The sequence below is a fragment of the Saimiri boliviensis genome, chromosome 15, assembly GCF_048565385.1.
Source record: "Saimiri boliviensis isolate mSaiBol1 chromosome 15, mSaiBol1.pri, whole genome shotgun sequence".
NCBI lineage: Eukaryota > Metazoa > Chordata > Mammalia > Primates > Cebidae > Saimiri > Saimiri boliviensis.
Window position 1 is genome coordinate 46595454 of NC_133463.1, and position 16775 is coordinate 46612228.

Here is a 16775-nt window from a genome sequence, read left to right on the forward strand (position 1 = left end):
CACCTTTTTCATCCTGAAGGCTTGGGAGAGTCCAAACCTATCAGGGGCGGAAGGGATCCCCCAGTACAGCACAACTGCTATGCCAACACATGACCAGACTGCATCTAAGCAGGTCACTGAGTCATCCCTCATTATTGGGCAGGACCTCCCAACCAGGGCCTCCAGCCATTCCTGCTGGTGTTCTCTGGCCTGCAGAGATTTGTAAACTTCCTGGGACAAGGTCCCAGAGGGAGGAGTGAGCTGGCCATCTCTGCTATTTGGGTCCGAGCCTGTCCAGCCTGCAGGCTCTGAAGAGCTCAAGCCAACTAGCAATGAAGCAGTACCCCAGCACTGTACAGCTGCTCTACAAAAGCAGGGACAGACTGTTTCTTTAAGAGAGTCCCCAATCCTCTTTCTCCTAACTGGATAAGATCTCCCAACCAGGAACTCCAGTCACCTTCTACAGGTGCGTTCCACCTGGCAACAGATTCATACCTCTCTGGGCTGGAGCTTCTAGAGGAAGTGGTAGGCTACCATCTGTGCTGTTTTGCAACCTTCACTGGTGGTACTGTCAGCTTCTGGAAAATCCAAGGCAACTGGGGACTGGAGCAGATCCACAGCAAACCACAGCAACCCTATGGAAAAGTGACCAGATTGTGTGAAGAAAAACAAAACAAAACAAAACAAAAAAACCCAATCTCAAAGACTGAAGGTAGATAAGCCCACAGAGATGAGAAGGAATGAGAGCAAGAATGCTGAAAATTCAAAAAGCCTAAGTGCCCTCTTTCCTGCAAGTGACCTCATTACCTCTCCAGCAAGAATTTGAAATAGCCAGTATAGAGAAGAACTTAATCCTTCTGATAGGGCTGAAAAACACACTACAAGAATTTCATAATACAATTACAAGTATTAATAGCAGAATAGAAAAAACAGAAGAAAGAATTTCAGAGCTTGAAGACTGGCTTTATGAAATATGACAAGCAGACAAGAATAGAGAAGAAAGAATGAAAAGGAATGAACAAAACCTCTGAGAAATATGGAATACCATATCACACCATTCAGAATGGCTATTACTAAAATGTCAAAAAATAACATCCTGTCAAGGTTGCAAAGAAAAAGGAATGCTTACACACTGTTGGTGGGAATGTAAATAAGTTAAGCCATTGTGGAATATGGTGTGGCAATTTCTCAAAGACCTAAAGACAGACATACCATTCAACCCAACAGTCTCATTACTGGTTATATACCCAAAGAAATATAAATCATTCTGTTATAAAGACACATGCATGTGTATGTTCATTGCAGCACTATTCACAGTGGCAAAGGCATGGAACCAACCTAAATGACCATCAGTGATAGACTAGATAAAGAAAACATGGCACTTATACACCATGGAACACTATGCAGCCGTAATAAAGAATGAGATCAATGAGATCATGTCCTTTGCAAAGACATGGATGGAACTGGAGGCCATTATCCTTAGCAAAGAAATACAGAAACAGAAAACCAAATATCACATGTTCTCATTTATAAGTGGCAGCTAAATGATGAGAACATATGGACACATACAGGGGAATAATACATACTGGGGGCCTTTTGGAGGATGATGGGTAGGAGGAGGTAGAGTATCAAAAAACAACTAATGATTACTAGGCTTAATACCTGGGTGACAAAATAATCTATACAACAAATCCCCATGACACAAGTTTACCTATGTAACAAGCCTGCACTTGTACCCCTGAACTTAAAATAAATGTTTAAAAATAGAGAAAGAAAAAGACACTAAAAGCATGAAAAGAAATGAAAGCATAAAACTCACTGTAAAGTATAAAACTCAATGTAAAGATAAAATATAGTCAAATTCAGAGTGCTCTAATGAATTTGTATGTAATTGTAGTATATAAGGAAATTTTAGTCTTAAAATCACTTTTCCTCTAGTATAAGAGTTAAAAAATAAAAGTATTAAAAATAGCTTCACCTAAAAAAAAAGAACTTCTACAATGTCGTCTTTTATACGAGAAAATACTACAATTCATTCTGTATAATCTTGGCTTTTCTCTTTTGATTTTCCATATTCATAAAAATTTTGAAGAAATTAGTTTCTCATATGCATCTTGATATATATGACATGTGATTTGTTTCTTTTTTTTCCCCCAAGACAGAGTCTTGCTCTGTCATCCAGGCTGGAGGGCAGTGGTGCAATTTCTGCTCGCTGCAACCGCTGCCTCCCAGGTTCAAGCAATTCTGCTATCTCAGCCTCCCAAGTAGCTGGGATTACAGGCATATGCCACCATGCCTGGATTTTTTTTTTTTTTTTTTTTTTTTAACTAGAGATAAAGCTTTACCATATTGGCCAGGCTGGTCTGTAACTCCTGACCTCACAATCTGCCTGCCTTGGCCTCCCAAAGTGCTGGGATTACAGGTGTAAGCCACCACGTCTGGCCGTGATTTGTTTCTGATATGCATCTTGACATATATGATGTGAATAAAAAACAATTATTGTGACTTTGGTTAAGAAAAAAAAATGGCCATCTAAGTTTCTTTCCAATACCATGTATCTATAATTCTTACTCTGAGCCATTCTTTTGGTATGGCATGAATGAAAAGAATTTTAGAAAGCAACAGTAATTGGCAGTCATATAGATCTATATTGGATGCATTAATAAAATATACTAATGTCAATGAATTGATAACTGTGACCTCTATAGGAGTTAACCTTTTAAGGGTATAGTAACATATTTACATTCTGTATCAAACATTAGGCAAACAAATCAACTGGTATAACATTATCTTTTTGTGAATCTGTCATAAATAAATTTTATTAATAATCTAGAATAGCAGCCTAACCACCAAGGCTTTTTAAATATTCATGTGTCATGCAATTTGTTAAACTGTTGCAAGAAATTGGCACTCATTATGTGACATATAGTCTGATATGATATTTTGGTGAATTGGAAGATATCATATAGATTAACTGCACATTTTTCACCTTTTTTGAAGGATGACATGGCAAAAATTAAATACTCTATGTTTTATCAAAGAAAAAATTATGAGTTATGGTCCTTGGGATAAATGGAAGTCAACATGAAAATGACTTAATAGGCAAATATTAATTATCTACTACATTTTCAGGAATATGTAAAATTGCAATGTGAAGATAGTCATTGAAAATGTATCTTTTACACTTGAGATGTTTGTATTCAGACATTTCTTGAAGATAAAACTGATAGCATATGCATTTTAAAATCAGGGTAAACTCAGAGATTTCTGCTTTTCACAGGTGATAAGAGCAATGCATACTTTTCTGAGAGGCAGATGAGGATTCAAGGCCCATGACCAAATCTTGCCATTGCTCCACTTCTTATGTTTTTCTGGTGACATTATGTAGGCTAAGATTGTTTTTAGCCCTAGAAACTCTGATAGCATGGAATTGCTAGTTTGCTGGACAGAGCCAGTCCAACCCAGTGCCTAAGAAAATCTAAAACCTTAGGGAGATTTCCTAGTATCAACTACATTACTGATTTAGGTAATTGCTACCTTCTTTTACTACATTCCTTAGAAATGAAAAAAAAAAAAAAAAAAAAAAAAAAGAGCATGTACCAGTCTGCTTTCCCATTCCTATGTTTATAATACACACACATCCAATTACAATGTTTCCCAGGAAAATTCTACCTCAACTATCCCAGAAAATTGGATTGCTAAAAATGTGAATAAATTTCAACCTTCATTAGCACTGTCAGTTTCAAAGTACTGTCTAATGCAGACAGGTTTTATGTTGCTCGCACATCCAAATTATTAGTTGTGACTGTTGAAAATAGTATGTTAATTATAAGCCTGCAGACTCAGCTCAACTGAAGAGAGTGTAAAAGACACAAGCAATATCACTTCTTGGTCTAGGAAGGGGTAAAGGTCTTAGATATGTTATATATTTGTGATTCTTTCTCTTATGTGCTGAGCTTCGTACGGATATCTCCATTCTAATATAGATTTCTTTTCTTGTTGTTTGTTGATGGCCGGAAATTGTACTGAATAATATCTTAAATACATCTCAACTTAATGATTTCACATTTTATAGTACTTTGTCTATATAGCACAATTTCTAAAATAGGTACTTTTATTTCCCTAGATGAGCCAGATCATCTTAGTGAATTCTGGGATTCAACTATAGGATCTGGGAGGGGCTCTAATATGGGAGAGTTCGTGTATACACTTACTTATCCTTCAACTATAGAAAACTATGCTTCATGCATAGTAAGCTAAGCCAGGCAAAAGTTATTTTCCTTAAAATGCACATATAAATACCAGATATTATAAGATTATTATTTTTATCATTACTAGATATTAGAAAAGTACTCAGTTTTAACCATATTATTTTATGTTATTTATTACAGGACAGCATGAAAGAAATTGGTAGCAATTGCCTGAATAATGAATTTAACTTTTTTAAAAGACATTTATGTGATGATAATAAGGTAATGATAATTATTTGGAGTTTGTCATTCAAGCTTGATTTTATAAAAGCTTATATTTTTTGTGCCTCTCTTAGATGATTACATGAATACAATTAATATATGCAGTCTGGCCACATAATTCCCATGGATTAAATCATACTATGGTCCTCTTTTATATTTTCATTTTACAAATAGTACTGTGTTTATTAAATAACAATTTTCTTTTCTGTTTTACTATTCTATTTTTTACCTTGGAAATACTATAATTGTTGAATTCAAAGACACATCTGTCTCTTATTTCTAAATTTCTTTTTTTTTTTTTTTTTTTTTTTTTTTGAGACAAAATTTCACTCTGTCACCAGGCTGGAGTGCAGTGGTGCAATCATGGCTCATGGCAACCTCTGTCTCTCAGGTTCAAGCAACTCTCCTGCCTCAGCCTTCCGAGTAGCTTTGACTACAGGCATGTGCCACCACACTCACCTAATTTTTGTATTTTTTAGTAGAGACTGGGTTTCACCGTGTTGACCAGGATGATCTCAATCTCCTGACCTCATGATCTGCCCATCTCAGCGTCCCAAAGTGCTGGGATTACAGGTGTGAGCCACCGCACCCAGCCTCTAAATTTCTTATACAGAAAAATACTTGTTAATGTGATTGCTTGCACACATACAAATATAAGTCATTCATATAATTTAGCTGGAAGTATCTTGAAGATGTTTCTTTCAATATTTGCTTATCACTAAATGATTATCACCTCTAGTTGGTATAATATTACACTTTGAAAAACCTAAAAAGCTTATGCTATTTCTCCCTACAGAAATTAGTGTGCTACTTGATAGTCTTTTTAAAATTCACAGTAGCTAAGTTAGTCTCATAAATTCTTTTTTTAGTCTTTAGCTTTCTTTTTTAGATTTCAAAATAAATTTTTAATTTCTTAATTAAAATATCTGAAAAACTTACGTTTTAGGTGACTGCAGTCCTTTATTTTCCTATTATCAGATATTCATCTATAGATCAGAAGATGCAAGAAATACTAAGAAAAACCATACATACCTCTTATAATACATTGTTGCTTCCAGAAGCCTTCTCCTTTGGTTATTATGCTTAAAATCAAATAATCTTGTAACATGTTCACCCACAAGCGATAAAATCACATAGGCATAATAGAGGAAAGAAACTTTAAAAGTCAAGATAATCATTAAACCAAGTTTACGCACTTCATGCTGTCACCTAGGAGCTAAACAGTTTTAGTTCTGTAACTTGTCAGGAACGTGATTAACTGGAATAGAAAGCTGGGGTGGAGGTGGGGCATTACTTAGCAATACAGCTCAGGCTCTAGGCTCCTTAAGAAAGCTTATCATTTCTTAATATTTTATTTGAACCACAGCCCTTCTGACTTTTTCCTATAATAGGAAGGTATGTTTTTATTCCGTGCTGCTCGCAAGTTGAGGCAATTTCTTAAAATGAATAGCACTGGTGATTTCGATCTCCACTTATTAAAAGTTTCACAAGGCACAACAGTACTGTTGAACTGCACCAGCAAGGTAAGCTAAGGACTATTTACTTTAAATAAAAATATAAACTCCTGTGCCAAGACACCACAATTCTCTGATGATCATATCCATTATCATAGAATCCTAAGTGCTTATTATCATCTAGATTTGAAGTATTTTTTACTCAATTCTAGAAGAGGAAAGACTCAGTTTGGAAATACCTATGTATCTCTTGGCTAGACTGAAATGTTTGTGAAAGGAGAGTAACAAATAAATAAATAAATGCTTCATTGCCATAATAACTTCCAAGGATACTAGGGTGATATATTGGGTGGGGAATGGTAAATTTCTATCTCTAAAACATATTAATGGTTTTCATCCATATGTGTATACATTTATAAGAACTCCTAGTCAGTAAAACAGAAATTCAAATGTATTTAACAAATATCTTTATATGCTTAAATTAGGCATATACATGTCCAACAAATTCCCTTTATTTAAATAATTTTGATACAAATAGGGCTAATTTTTTCCTACTTTTCCGCTAGTGGTTATGAACTAAAATAACAAAACCAAATATGGAAGACATTATCTAGAGACTAGACAGCAGTTTTCTTATCTACATATGCAGAAAAATATACTGTCTACATTGTAGGATTTGAAAGGATTAAATGACATAACACATATAAAGTGCTTAGTGATAAAAAGCTTTCAATGTTTAATAAAATGTTTCATTTTATTTTTATTATTCACCTCTTTATGGATTTTACCAACTGACACACAAAGTCAAAAGTTATTTTACGGTTTTAAATGTTTTCCTACATAAAATTTTTATGACTTAATAAGAATTTTGTTTTGTTTGAGCAGTAGTTTCCCATAGAAGGTAAAATGGTAAGATTATCTTTGAACCCTATGACAATGATAAATGTAGATTATCTATTGTATAACTTGGGCAACCTCATTTATCATTGCTTTATGTACTTGACGGAAGCCAGTGTCCTCTTGGTGTGCTGGATTTGCCAAGCTTATTTCCAATCTTGGGCCCTTACCTTTATTTCTGAGAAGGCATTTCTACTTTTTTTTCCCTATAATTTGGATCTGTTTGGTTCTATGCCTTCATGGCCTAGCTCAAGATTCATAAAGACTGACTACTCTAGTCTACAATTCTTCATTCCTACTTGCAGTGATTTCAAAATACTGTCTAATGTAGATAGGTTTTATGTTGCTTGTACATCCAATTAATTAGTTGTGACTGTTGAAAACACTATGTTGATTATAAGCCTCCAATCTCGTCTCAACTGAAAAGAGTGTAAAACAGACAACTGGTATCACCTCTTGGTCCAGGAAGGGGTAAAGGTCTTAGCATGTTAAATATTTGTGATTCTTTCTCTTATGTTTTGAGCTTTCTGTGGATCATCATGTCCCAAATTAACTAACTATAGAGAAACAAAATGTGCAAATAATTTAAATCTTGAAATTAAATTGTATTACATTAATTAATTTGATACAAGTCACCTTTTTCTTGAAATAACAAAGCAAGATGTTAAAGCAGTCAGCTACATTCAATTTTCTTCATGAGACAGGGATGTTACAAGCTTTTTATTATTACTATTACTATTGTTTTATTTCATTTTGTTTCTGATAAGTGAAGCTTAATAAAATGTATGGCCAGGATTTAACAATTTCTTGTTAACTTTATTTTTATATTAATTAAAATTTAAGTTTTATCTCTGCTAGTATATCCTACTATGTTCATTTTTCATACCTCACAGCAGTTAACACAGTGCTAGGCAATCTACAAAATTATGGATCCTGGGTATTCATAAGATTGAACTCTCTTGCTTCTTCCTGACATTCCAGTTCTAAATCATATTAATATTTTGCTATCTTAACAATAAGAAATTTAAAATAGAGTCTCAAATAGATTAGACAAGCTGAAGGTGATATGAAAATTAGCAATTACAAACAATTGGAGGATCAATGAGGAACTATTCAGTACTATAAATGTGACTTTGTTTTTAAGGTTAAAGAAAGAAAACCACCTGCCCTGGGTGAAGCCCAACCAACAAAGAGTTTGGTGAGAATAATTATATAATTTTCCTTATGGTTCATAAGCTCTTTACTCACCTTAATTCTTAATTTTTCATTTTGAATTGTTTCTTTTTTATAGCTGGTTTTGAAATGATTTATTATAACATTGATAAAAGGAGAAGTGAGGTGCCCCTCAAAATTGGGAGTCTTTTAAATTGCATTTTATAAACCCACTATTTTAAAATAGAAGCTGTTGGGAGAAATATCAAAGCATATTTTTAAAAGGCAGCAACATTAAAATATTGTAGCTAGCAGGTAAAAGACATAAACAAATAATTTATATAGGAGAAAATAAAATAGATGACAAATACATGAAGAAAAATAATCATCCCTGTTACTTTATAAAGAAATAAAAATTGGGCCGGGCACGGTGGCTCAAGCCTGTAATCCCAGCACTTTGGGAGGCCGAGGCGGGTGGATCACGAGGTCGAGAGATCGAGACCATCCTGGTCAACATGGTGAAACCCCGTCTCAACTAAAAATACAAAAAATTAGCTGGGCATGGTGGCACATGCCTGTAATCCCAGCTACTCAGGAGGCTGAGGCAGGAGAATTGCCTGAACCCAGGAGGCGGAGGTTGTGGTGAGCCGAGATCGCGCCATTGCACTCCAGCCTGGGTAACAAGAGTGAAACTCCGTCTCAAAAAAAAAAAAAAAAAAAAAAAAAAAAAAAAAAAAGAAATAAAAATTAAACAATTAGGACCTATCTTATACCTCTTTTATTAGTGTAGATTGTACAGTATAGATAATATATAATAGTATATAAACACTATGTATTTATATGTATACTACTAGAAATTATTAGAGAAATTATACAATAATATAAAAAATATTTATGAATGACTTAACAAGGCAGAATACTTAACTGAATCTGACTAAACTTTAATATGATATAGGCATTAATTAGGTTGAGGCATAGAAAAATGAGCACACCTCATTCATAAAAGTGATGGCTTCTTTTACATTTCTATTACTTGACAAATAGCTTTATGGCAACATGGAAATTCCTTACTCTTTTTCAGAAAAGCAAAGTCAGTCTGTACACTCTGGGATTTAGGAAACTCTAGGGATTCCATACAAAGTGGAACATCTGAAATAAATACAGGCGCTAAAAGCAATATAAATACCCTGAAGACTTTTGACTAAGAGAATTTGGAAAGAAAGTTCAGAAAAGAAAGAAAACAACTGTATTCCCAGGCTTGCAGGGGTAAAACCAAGATTCCCTATTTTTGTCTTTTCAGTGAATGCTTATTCTTGGTCTTTGAGGAAAGCATGAAATTTTCACATCTATATATTTCAAATCTGCTTAGGCAAGATTTGAAATATATAGATGTGATATTTCACATTGTATATTTGCACTTAAAAAATTTCAATTTGCATTTAAAAAATTGTCTGGGACCTCTTCTTGGAAAGAATATGAAAAGTTTGCCTTTATATTTCCCTTTGAGATCTGTCATTTAATGTTTGAAATGTGTTCTTTAAAAAGTATGTGCTAGTGTTACTAAATGCATGACAAAAAGAGATACGAGTTTGTAGCCAAATTAAAAATAGGAGAGAGAAACTCAAGATTCTGTCATTATGTTTACTTGACATATGACCTTAGCAGCTTATTTATCTTCTTTGCAGATCAGTTTCTCCATCTGTGATATGAGTTTAAATCAAGTTCAAAAGATTATTAAGCAAATAAAATGAAGTATGTAAAACACTGAGCACAATACATAACTTAGAGAATACCCAATAACTTATCTAAATTATCTGGTTACCCAATAACTAGTTATAATAACTAGTTATTATAGGTTTTATATTGCTTGCAATCCAATTACTTAGTATTGATTGTTGAAAGCACTATATTGATTTTAAGCCTCAAGTCTGGACTCAACTGCAAAGAGTGTAAAACAAACAACTGATATCATCTCTTGGTCTAGAAAGGGATAAAGGTCACTGGTATGCTTTATATTTGTGATTAACTAGTTGTTATCTAAGTGAAGAATTAATCTACCCTGCACTTTTCCTATTCTCACAGTTCAGAGGACTCAGAGAAATATTACTGAGTCTATGCAGAGCTACTCCTTTACATGTCTGTTCATGCCAGGTATTTCTTTCTTCCTATTTGTTGTACAGGTAGCTCTTTTTAAGATTCTCATTAGGTGCTAAAACCTAGCTTATGAGGCAGGCATCTGACATATTCTGGTGAAGGTTAATTGTTGGGGTAGAGCTTAGGGCACAAGCTCCATCTGTTATATATATACTTATTAATTATCTTTGCCAAAATAATCTGAGAATTTTCAGAGTCAATTATTCTTTCCACTAAAAATACATTTTTCTATATTAAAGAAAGTCAACTGAGTAATCTACAACTATCATGAAAGTTCAAACAGTATTATTATGTCCACTGTTAAAGTGCGAAAATGGCAGTCAGCTGATGTAGCTCTCTGGAGAATCCTAAATCTTTAATCTCATTGAATTTAATCAACCTTGAATTTTCCACATTATCATAATGATAGTCAGAAATCATCATTTTTAAAATGTCACACAAGATTCTACCTTTTCATTGCACTAGTTTTCAGTATAAAGTAATATGAAAATGTGAGTATTTTAAAATATATATTTTTGTAAATATGTGAAGCTTAAACTTCTTAAAATCTATTCTCTAGGAAGAAAATAAATCTTTAAAGGAACAGAAAAAACTGAATGAATCATGTTTCCTAAAGAGACTACTACAAGAGATAAAAACTTGTTGGAATAAGATTTTGAGTGGCACTAAAGAACATTGAAAAATATGGAGTGACAATATAGAAACATGAACTTTGGTTGCATCCTCCAAGAATCTATCTGCTCGTGCAGTTTTTCAGAGTGGAATGCCTCCCAGAAGTTACTGAATGTATCCTGGTCAAAATGGATTAGATCAATTGAGAAATACATCTTGTCTTACTAGAAGATGGATACAAACAATGGAAACTGAATGCTGCAGTCAACAAACTATTTCATATGTATGTGAACATACATCAATCAGTATAATTCTGTACTGATTTTTGTAAGACAATCCATGTAAGGTATCAGTTGTGATAATACTTTTCAAACCTGTTTAAATATTTCAAGAGAAGACATTAAATCCATGAAGTATTAAAGGTTTCAAAGACTCAAAATTGACATTGCTTTACTGTCAAAATAATTTTATGGTTCACTATGAATCTATTATACTGCATTAAGAGTGGAAATTGTCATCTGTGCTGGAGATGTTTTAGGGTTAACAATGATATATGAATAATACCCATGAGAATAAGAGAGTCATATACCTCAAGGAAGCAACAGCATAACAAATTCCAAGATATGTAAGAGAGATTTCAAGAGATGTAATTAATCATGAATGTGTAATGCAGTGCCTTCAATAAATGGAATAGCAAATGTTTTGACATGAAAAAGGACAATTTCAAAAAAGAAAAAAATAAATAAATTTACCTAATCTAAGGATGCTAAACTTTAGCACTGAGTTACTTTGTCATTTATATAGAATATAATTTGTCTAAATAAGTTGCAATTTGGGAGGTATATTTTAATATAATAATATATGTTTACCTTTTAATTAATGAAATATATGTATTTACTTTTGACACTATATCTGTATATAAAGTATTTTCATACAGCATTACAAATTGCTTACTTTGGATAACATTTCTTCTTTGATAAAATAAATGACCTATGTATTAACACTGCCACATTCAGTTAATAAATCCCAACAGAATTTTTAAGATGAGATTTTTAATACAATGTTGCTATTTGATTTCCTACTTTCATTGAATATATGACGTTTAATAGCCTATTACCAAGAATCAACATGAGACTTTACCTTCAACAGATGCTGGAGAGGATGTGGAGAAATAGGAACACTCTTACACAGTTGGTGGAAGTGTAAATTAGTTCAATCATTGTGGAAGACAGTGTGGTGATTTCTCAAGGATCTAGAAATAGAAATTCCATTTGACCCAGCAATCCCACTACTGGGTATATACTCAAAGAACTATAAATCATTCTGCTATAAAGACACATGCACACGTATGTTCACTGCAGCCCTGTGTACAATAGAAAAGACCTGGAACCAACCCAAATGCCCATCAATGATAGACTGGAGAAAGAAAATGTGGTACATATACACCATGGAATACTATGCAGCCATAAAAAATGAGTTTGTGTCCTTTGTAGGGACTTAGATGACTCTGGAAACCATCATTCTCAGCAAACTGACACAAGAACAGAAAGCCAAACACTGTATGTTCTCATTCATAGGTGGGTGTTGAACAACAAGAACACGTGGACTCAGGGAGAGGAGCATCACACACTGGGGACAATTGCGGGCGGCACAGGAGAGACATCGAGGGGTGGGGAGGCAGGGGAGGGTGGGAAGGGATAACATGGCGAGAAATGTCAGATATAGAATGCACCTAAAGTAAAATAAATAAATTAACATAAATAAATAATTAAATAATTTTAAAAATGCAGCCAAAAAAAAAAAATTCTTTCTAGTCTTTCAAAAGAAACCTGTTTGGAAATGTCTGCAATCTTCATTCACTGAGAAAGGGAAAGGGAAACACTATTGTAAGCAGGCCAAAATCCACAAATAGTTTTCAGTTTGCATTGCACTGAATTCACATACTTCATGTTCCTTCTCAGCGTCATCACCATCTAGTTACATGCCTATGGGCTTTATTTGATCTATGGGAGATGCTCCAGTGACACTCTCACTGTGTGCTGGTAACACTTTCCTGCCTTCTCTCACTTTCCCTGACCCATATGACATTTTACCTTCACTGATGCGATAGCTGTATAGAATTGTATACACTTCCATAGAATTTCCTGAATTGTCCCATTAACAAGACTTTGAGTCAAGTGTTTTTTCTGTTTAGTTGTCACTGCTAACTCAAAAAATAGCTGACTAATACTTTTTAGAAGCAAATGATTCTTCTCCAAGCTTTCTTTCTTCAGACGGAATTTCTAAGTAGGTTATGCTCCTTCCATCATAAAACGTGGTCAACCATGTGGTACACTTCTACCCTATGTACTGGACCCCTTGGTAAAACATTAGTTAGAGAAATGAGGAAATTTACATTTCTGAAGGTAAACTCTTGAAACACTCCTTGAAAATGTTTCCTTGAAGGCTATCTACAATGGTCCCTAACAGTGTTAAAAATATATTCTCTTTGAGATTGTGGCACAATATTTTTTTAAATGCTTGTTTGAAAAACGTTATTAAAATTTTCTTCCATGGTTTCCGTTATTTGTTATAATAGATTTGAATTTTTGAGAAAATTGGACTCAAACACTGTATTAAGCTTGTACTGTGTGACAAACGTTTGGAAAAATTACCCACACACGATGGTTTTGTTCCCCTTCTTTGTTTCCTAGCCACTAGCAAGATAGGTTGGTTAATAATGGCTTGGATATTTTAAGTGTCTCAGTTAGAGACTTATCTCAATAAATATTTTCCTTCAAATATATATGTAGATGCTTTAAATCAGCATTTTCTAAATTTTGTCCCAAGAAACACTAATCTTTGTCAATGCTACAAAAAGAAAAAAAAAGTGAGGTATCTCATCATGGTTTGGTTTGCATTTCTCTAATGACCAGTGATGGTGAGTTTTTCTTCACTTATTTGTTGGCTGCATAAATGCCTTCTTTTGGGAAGTATCTGTTCATATCCTTCACCCTACTTTTTGATGGAGTTGTCTTTCTCTTGTAAATTTTGTTTAGGTTCTTTGCAGAATCTGGATATTAGCCCTTTGTCAGATAGATAGATTGCAATATTTTATCCCATTCTGTAGGTTGCCTGTTCACTCTGATGATAGTTTCTTTTTCTGTGCAGAAGCTCTTTAGTTCAGTTAGATCCCATTTTTCAATTTTGGCTTTTATTGCCATTGCTTTTGGAGTTTTAGTCATGAACTATTTGCCCGTGCCTATGTCCCGAATAGTATTGCCTAGATTTTCTTCTAGGGTTTTTATGGTTTTAGGTCTTATATTTAAGTCTTTAATCCATCTTGAGTTAATTTTTGTATAAAGTGTAAGGAAAGGGTCCAGTTTCAGTTTTCGGCATATGGCTAGCCAGTTTTCCCAACACCATTTATTAAATAGGAAATCCTTTCCCCCATTGCTTGTTTTTGTCAGGTTTATCAAAGGTCAGATGGTTGTAGATGTGTGGTGTTATTTCTGGGGCTTCTGTTCTGTTCCATTGGTCTATATATCTGTTTTGGTATTAGTACCATGCTGTTTTGGTTATTTTGGTTAGTGTAGCCTTGTATAGTTTGAAGTCAGGTAGTGTGATGCCTCTAGCTTTGTTCTTTTTACTTAGGATTGTCTTGGCTACATGGGCTCTTTTTTGGTTTAATATGAAATTTAAAGTAGTTTTTTTCTAATTCTGTGAAGAAAGTCAATGATGGCTTGATGAGGATAACACTGAATTTATAAATTACTTTGAGCAGTATGGCCATTTTTACAATATTGATTCTTCCTATCTATGAGCATGGAATAGGTAAGTTAAATTTTCTCTTGGAGGTTCAGAATTCATATAAGTATATTAAAGGCTCTGAAAACTCATTCATGTAGCTGTGAAAAATTTAACAGTAATATAGCATTTCTAAAACTTATTTGATTATATAACATATTTTTACATTAAAAAAAAAAACCCTAACCAAGCACAAGGTTAATATAATTCACAGTATTAAAGCTAATATAAAGCAAGGATAATTCTGCTTTAAAAAGGGTCTCAGTTAAAAGTATTTTAAAACAGGTTTTCAGTGAATATGCTGAAGGAAATGCTCTTTTCAGGATTAAGATAATTTTCTTAAAGTTGATCTATGGGAAACCTGAACTAGAAAAGTTTCTTTGCTTTAGGCTGTATTTTTATTGATAGCCATCTTAAGAAGGACATTTTGTCAATCCTATCACTCTGCATAAATATTCCTCTAAAAACCCATATATTGTACTATAAGCCAGATAATCTTTATTGTACTCAGTACATGCAATATTCATTCATCACATTCTTACTGCTTAGATTGTTGTTGCAAATTCTATGCCAATCCTGCTTAAGGTTCACCTGCATCTCAATTCCTTTTCCTCAATTGCTAATGACTTCAATAATAATTCTAGATAATATTAATATATGTTCCCTTAGTGTTCATAGTATTTAAACCTGCATCAATATTATTTGACCAGATTCATCTTAGTAATTTATCTTAAATACAATTTAAATAATCTGCTCATTTGAAATGTTTTACCTACCCTAGAATTATAATCTTTGTCTTCTCTTTAGCTCCTAATGGGAAAAGCTAGACATATGTTAGTTAATAAGTTAACAGGAATTGCATTGTGCCATTCTGTTATTAATATCCATTTAAATAATCTAGAAAACATATTTCTGCAATGAAATGTAACTTACTTAAAGATGATATGATAGGCCCACAAAACATAACTAATTTAGGACATTATGGCCCAACAACTTTGTGTATTCAAAATATCTATGCATGGAATTGGGTGCATTCAGAGTGATATGGTAGAATTTTCTTTAATTTCTAAATTTCATTTGTTGTGCAACATCTTTTAGCTTTGATTCTGACCAAATAACAGAATCTATGGAAGTATCATAGGACAAGACAGTGAAATAAGTAGGCACATTGATAATTGCAAATTCTAACAGTTTTCAATGTCTAAATATAAAAATACATGCATTCATAGACCCACAAAGTTAATATTTGAGAAAGGTGCTAAATCATCATTTTGTCTTGGGAATAATCTGAGGTTTGCTTTACATAAAAAGTGGTAAGAATGAAGTGCATTTTTCTATAGAAGGCATCAATTTTCTAAATGGGGGAGAGGTTAGTGTTGCTTAAGATACTGTTCTAAAGTGAACTAATTTTATATTCCTATTTTACATGAATAAAGTTAAGACAAGTGGCAACATTAAAATTTAGGGTTTGCTATTTTTTTTAGTTTATTTTTTTATTGCATTTTAGGTTTTGGGGTACATGTGAAGAACATGCAAGATTGTTGCATAGGTACACACATGGCAGTATGATTTGCTGCCTTCCTCCCCTTCACCTGTATCTGGCATTTCTCCCTATGCTATCTCTCCCCACCTCCCCACCCCCATCCCTTTCCCATTTTCCCCCAACAGACCCCAGTGTGTAGTGCTCCCCTCCCTGTGTTGATTGCTGATTTATTCTTTTTCTTCAATCTAAGGGTTTCAATCTTTCTGAAGCTTTTCCATGCTTTCCCAGGTGGAGCTGATCATTGCTTCATGTGTGCCTCCGCTGCTTAGCTCAACAAGAAACTCTTAATAACCACCTGCTACCTCTGGGAGGGGGACATAAGTTTGCCAATTTCCATCTTCAATGCTTATAATAAATTCTATTATATTTGAAATAATCTGATTTAAATGGGAACTTTACCCTAAAAATTTAGTTGGAAAGAAAACCGTATAACATATTCTGGAAATGGTCTAAATACTATCACAAATGGAAGGAGTTCCGCTTGAAAAGCATCCAATTAAGTGAGGTAAAAGCCTTCTAGTAGAACCAGCATCATCTTCCGGAAAACTACAAAGTGACCATTATTTACCCTGTCACCTCCTTCTTGCCTGGCATCCCTGGACCTGAAGAAAGTGAAAAAAGAAAATGGATTTTTTTTTTTCATGAAAAATCTGAATGTAAATACTAATGCATCTTGCTGCTTAAGAGAAAGGTGCTACTTTCACTCAGGATAAATTAAATACTAGG

The 16775-nt window shown here is 33.7% G+C and overlaps 2 protein-coding genes across 3 annotated transcripts in view; one reads left to right on the forward strand and one right to left on the reverse strand.

The window, feature by feature from the left end:
- Positions 1-11771, forward strand: part of IL7 (interleukin 7) — a 69059-nt gene extending 57288 nt beyond the window's left edge. The window contains exons 3-6 of one of the 2 annotated variants that reach the window (XM_003940191.4): positions 4371-4451; positions 5843-5974; positions 7947-8000; positions 10668-11771. In XM_003940191.4, coding sequence (XP_003940240.1) covers positions 4371-4451; positions 5843-5974; positions 7947-8000; positions 10668-10787 — 387 coding nt within the window. In that variant the 3' untranslated portion in view covers positions 10788-11771. The remainder of the gene's footprint in view (positions 1-4370; positions 4452-5842; positions 5975-7946; positions 8001-10667) is intronic. The other variant, XM_074386968.1, reaches the window with a different exon arrangement.
- Positions 11772-11887: 116 nt separating this feature from the next.
- ZC2HC1A (zinc finger C2HC-type containing 1A) overlaps positions 11888-16775 on the reverse strand; it is a 64457-nt gene continuing 59569 nt past the window's right edge. The window contains exon 11 of the transcript XR_012514112.1: positions 11888-11972. The gene's annotated coding sequence lies outside the window, so the exon portion shown is untranslated. The remainder of the gene's footprint in view (positions 11973-16775) is intronic.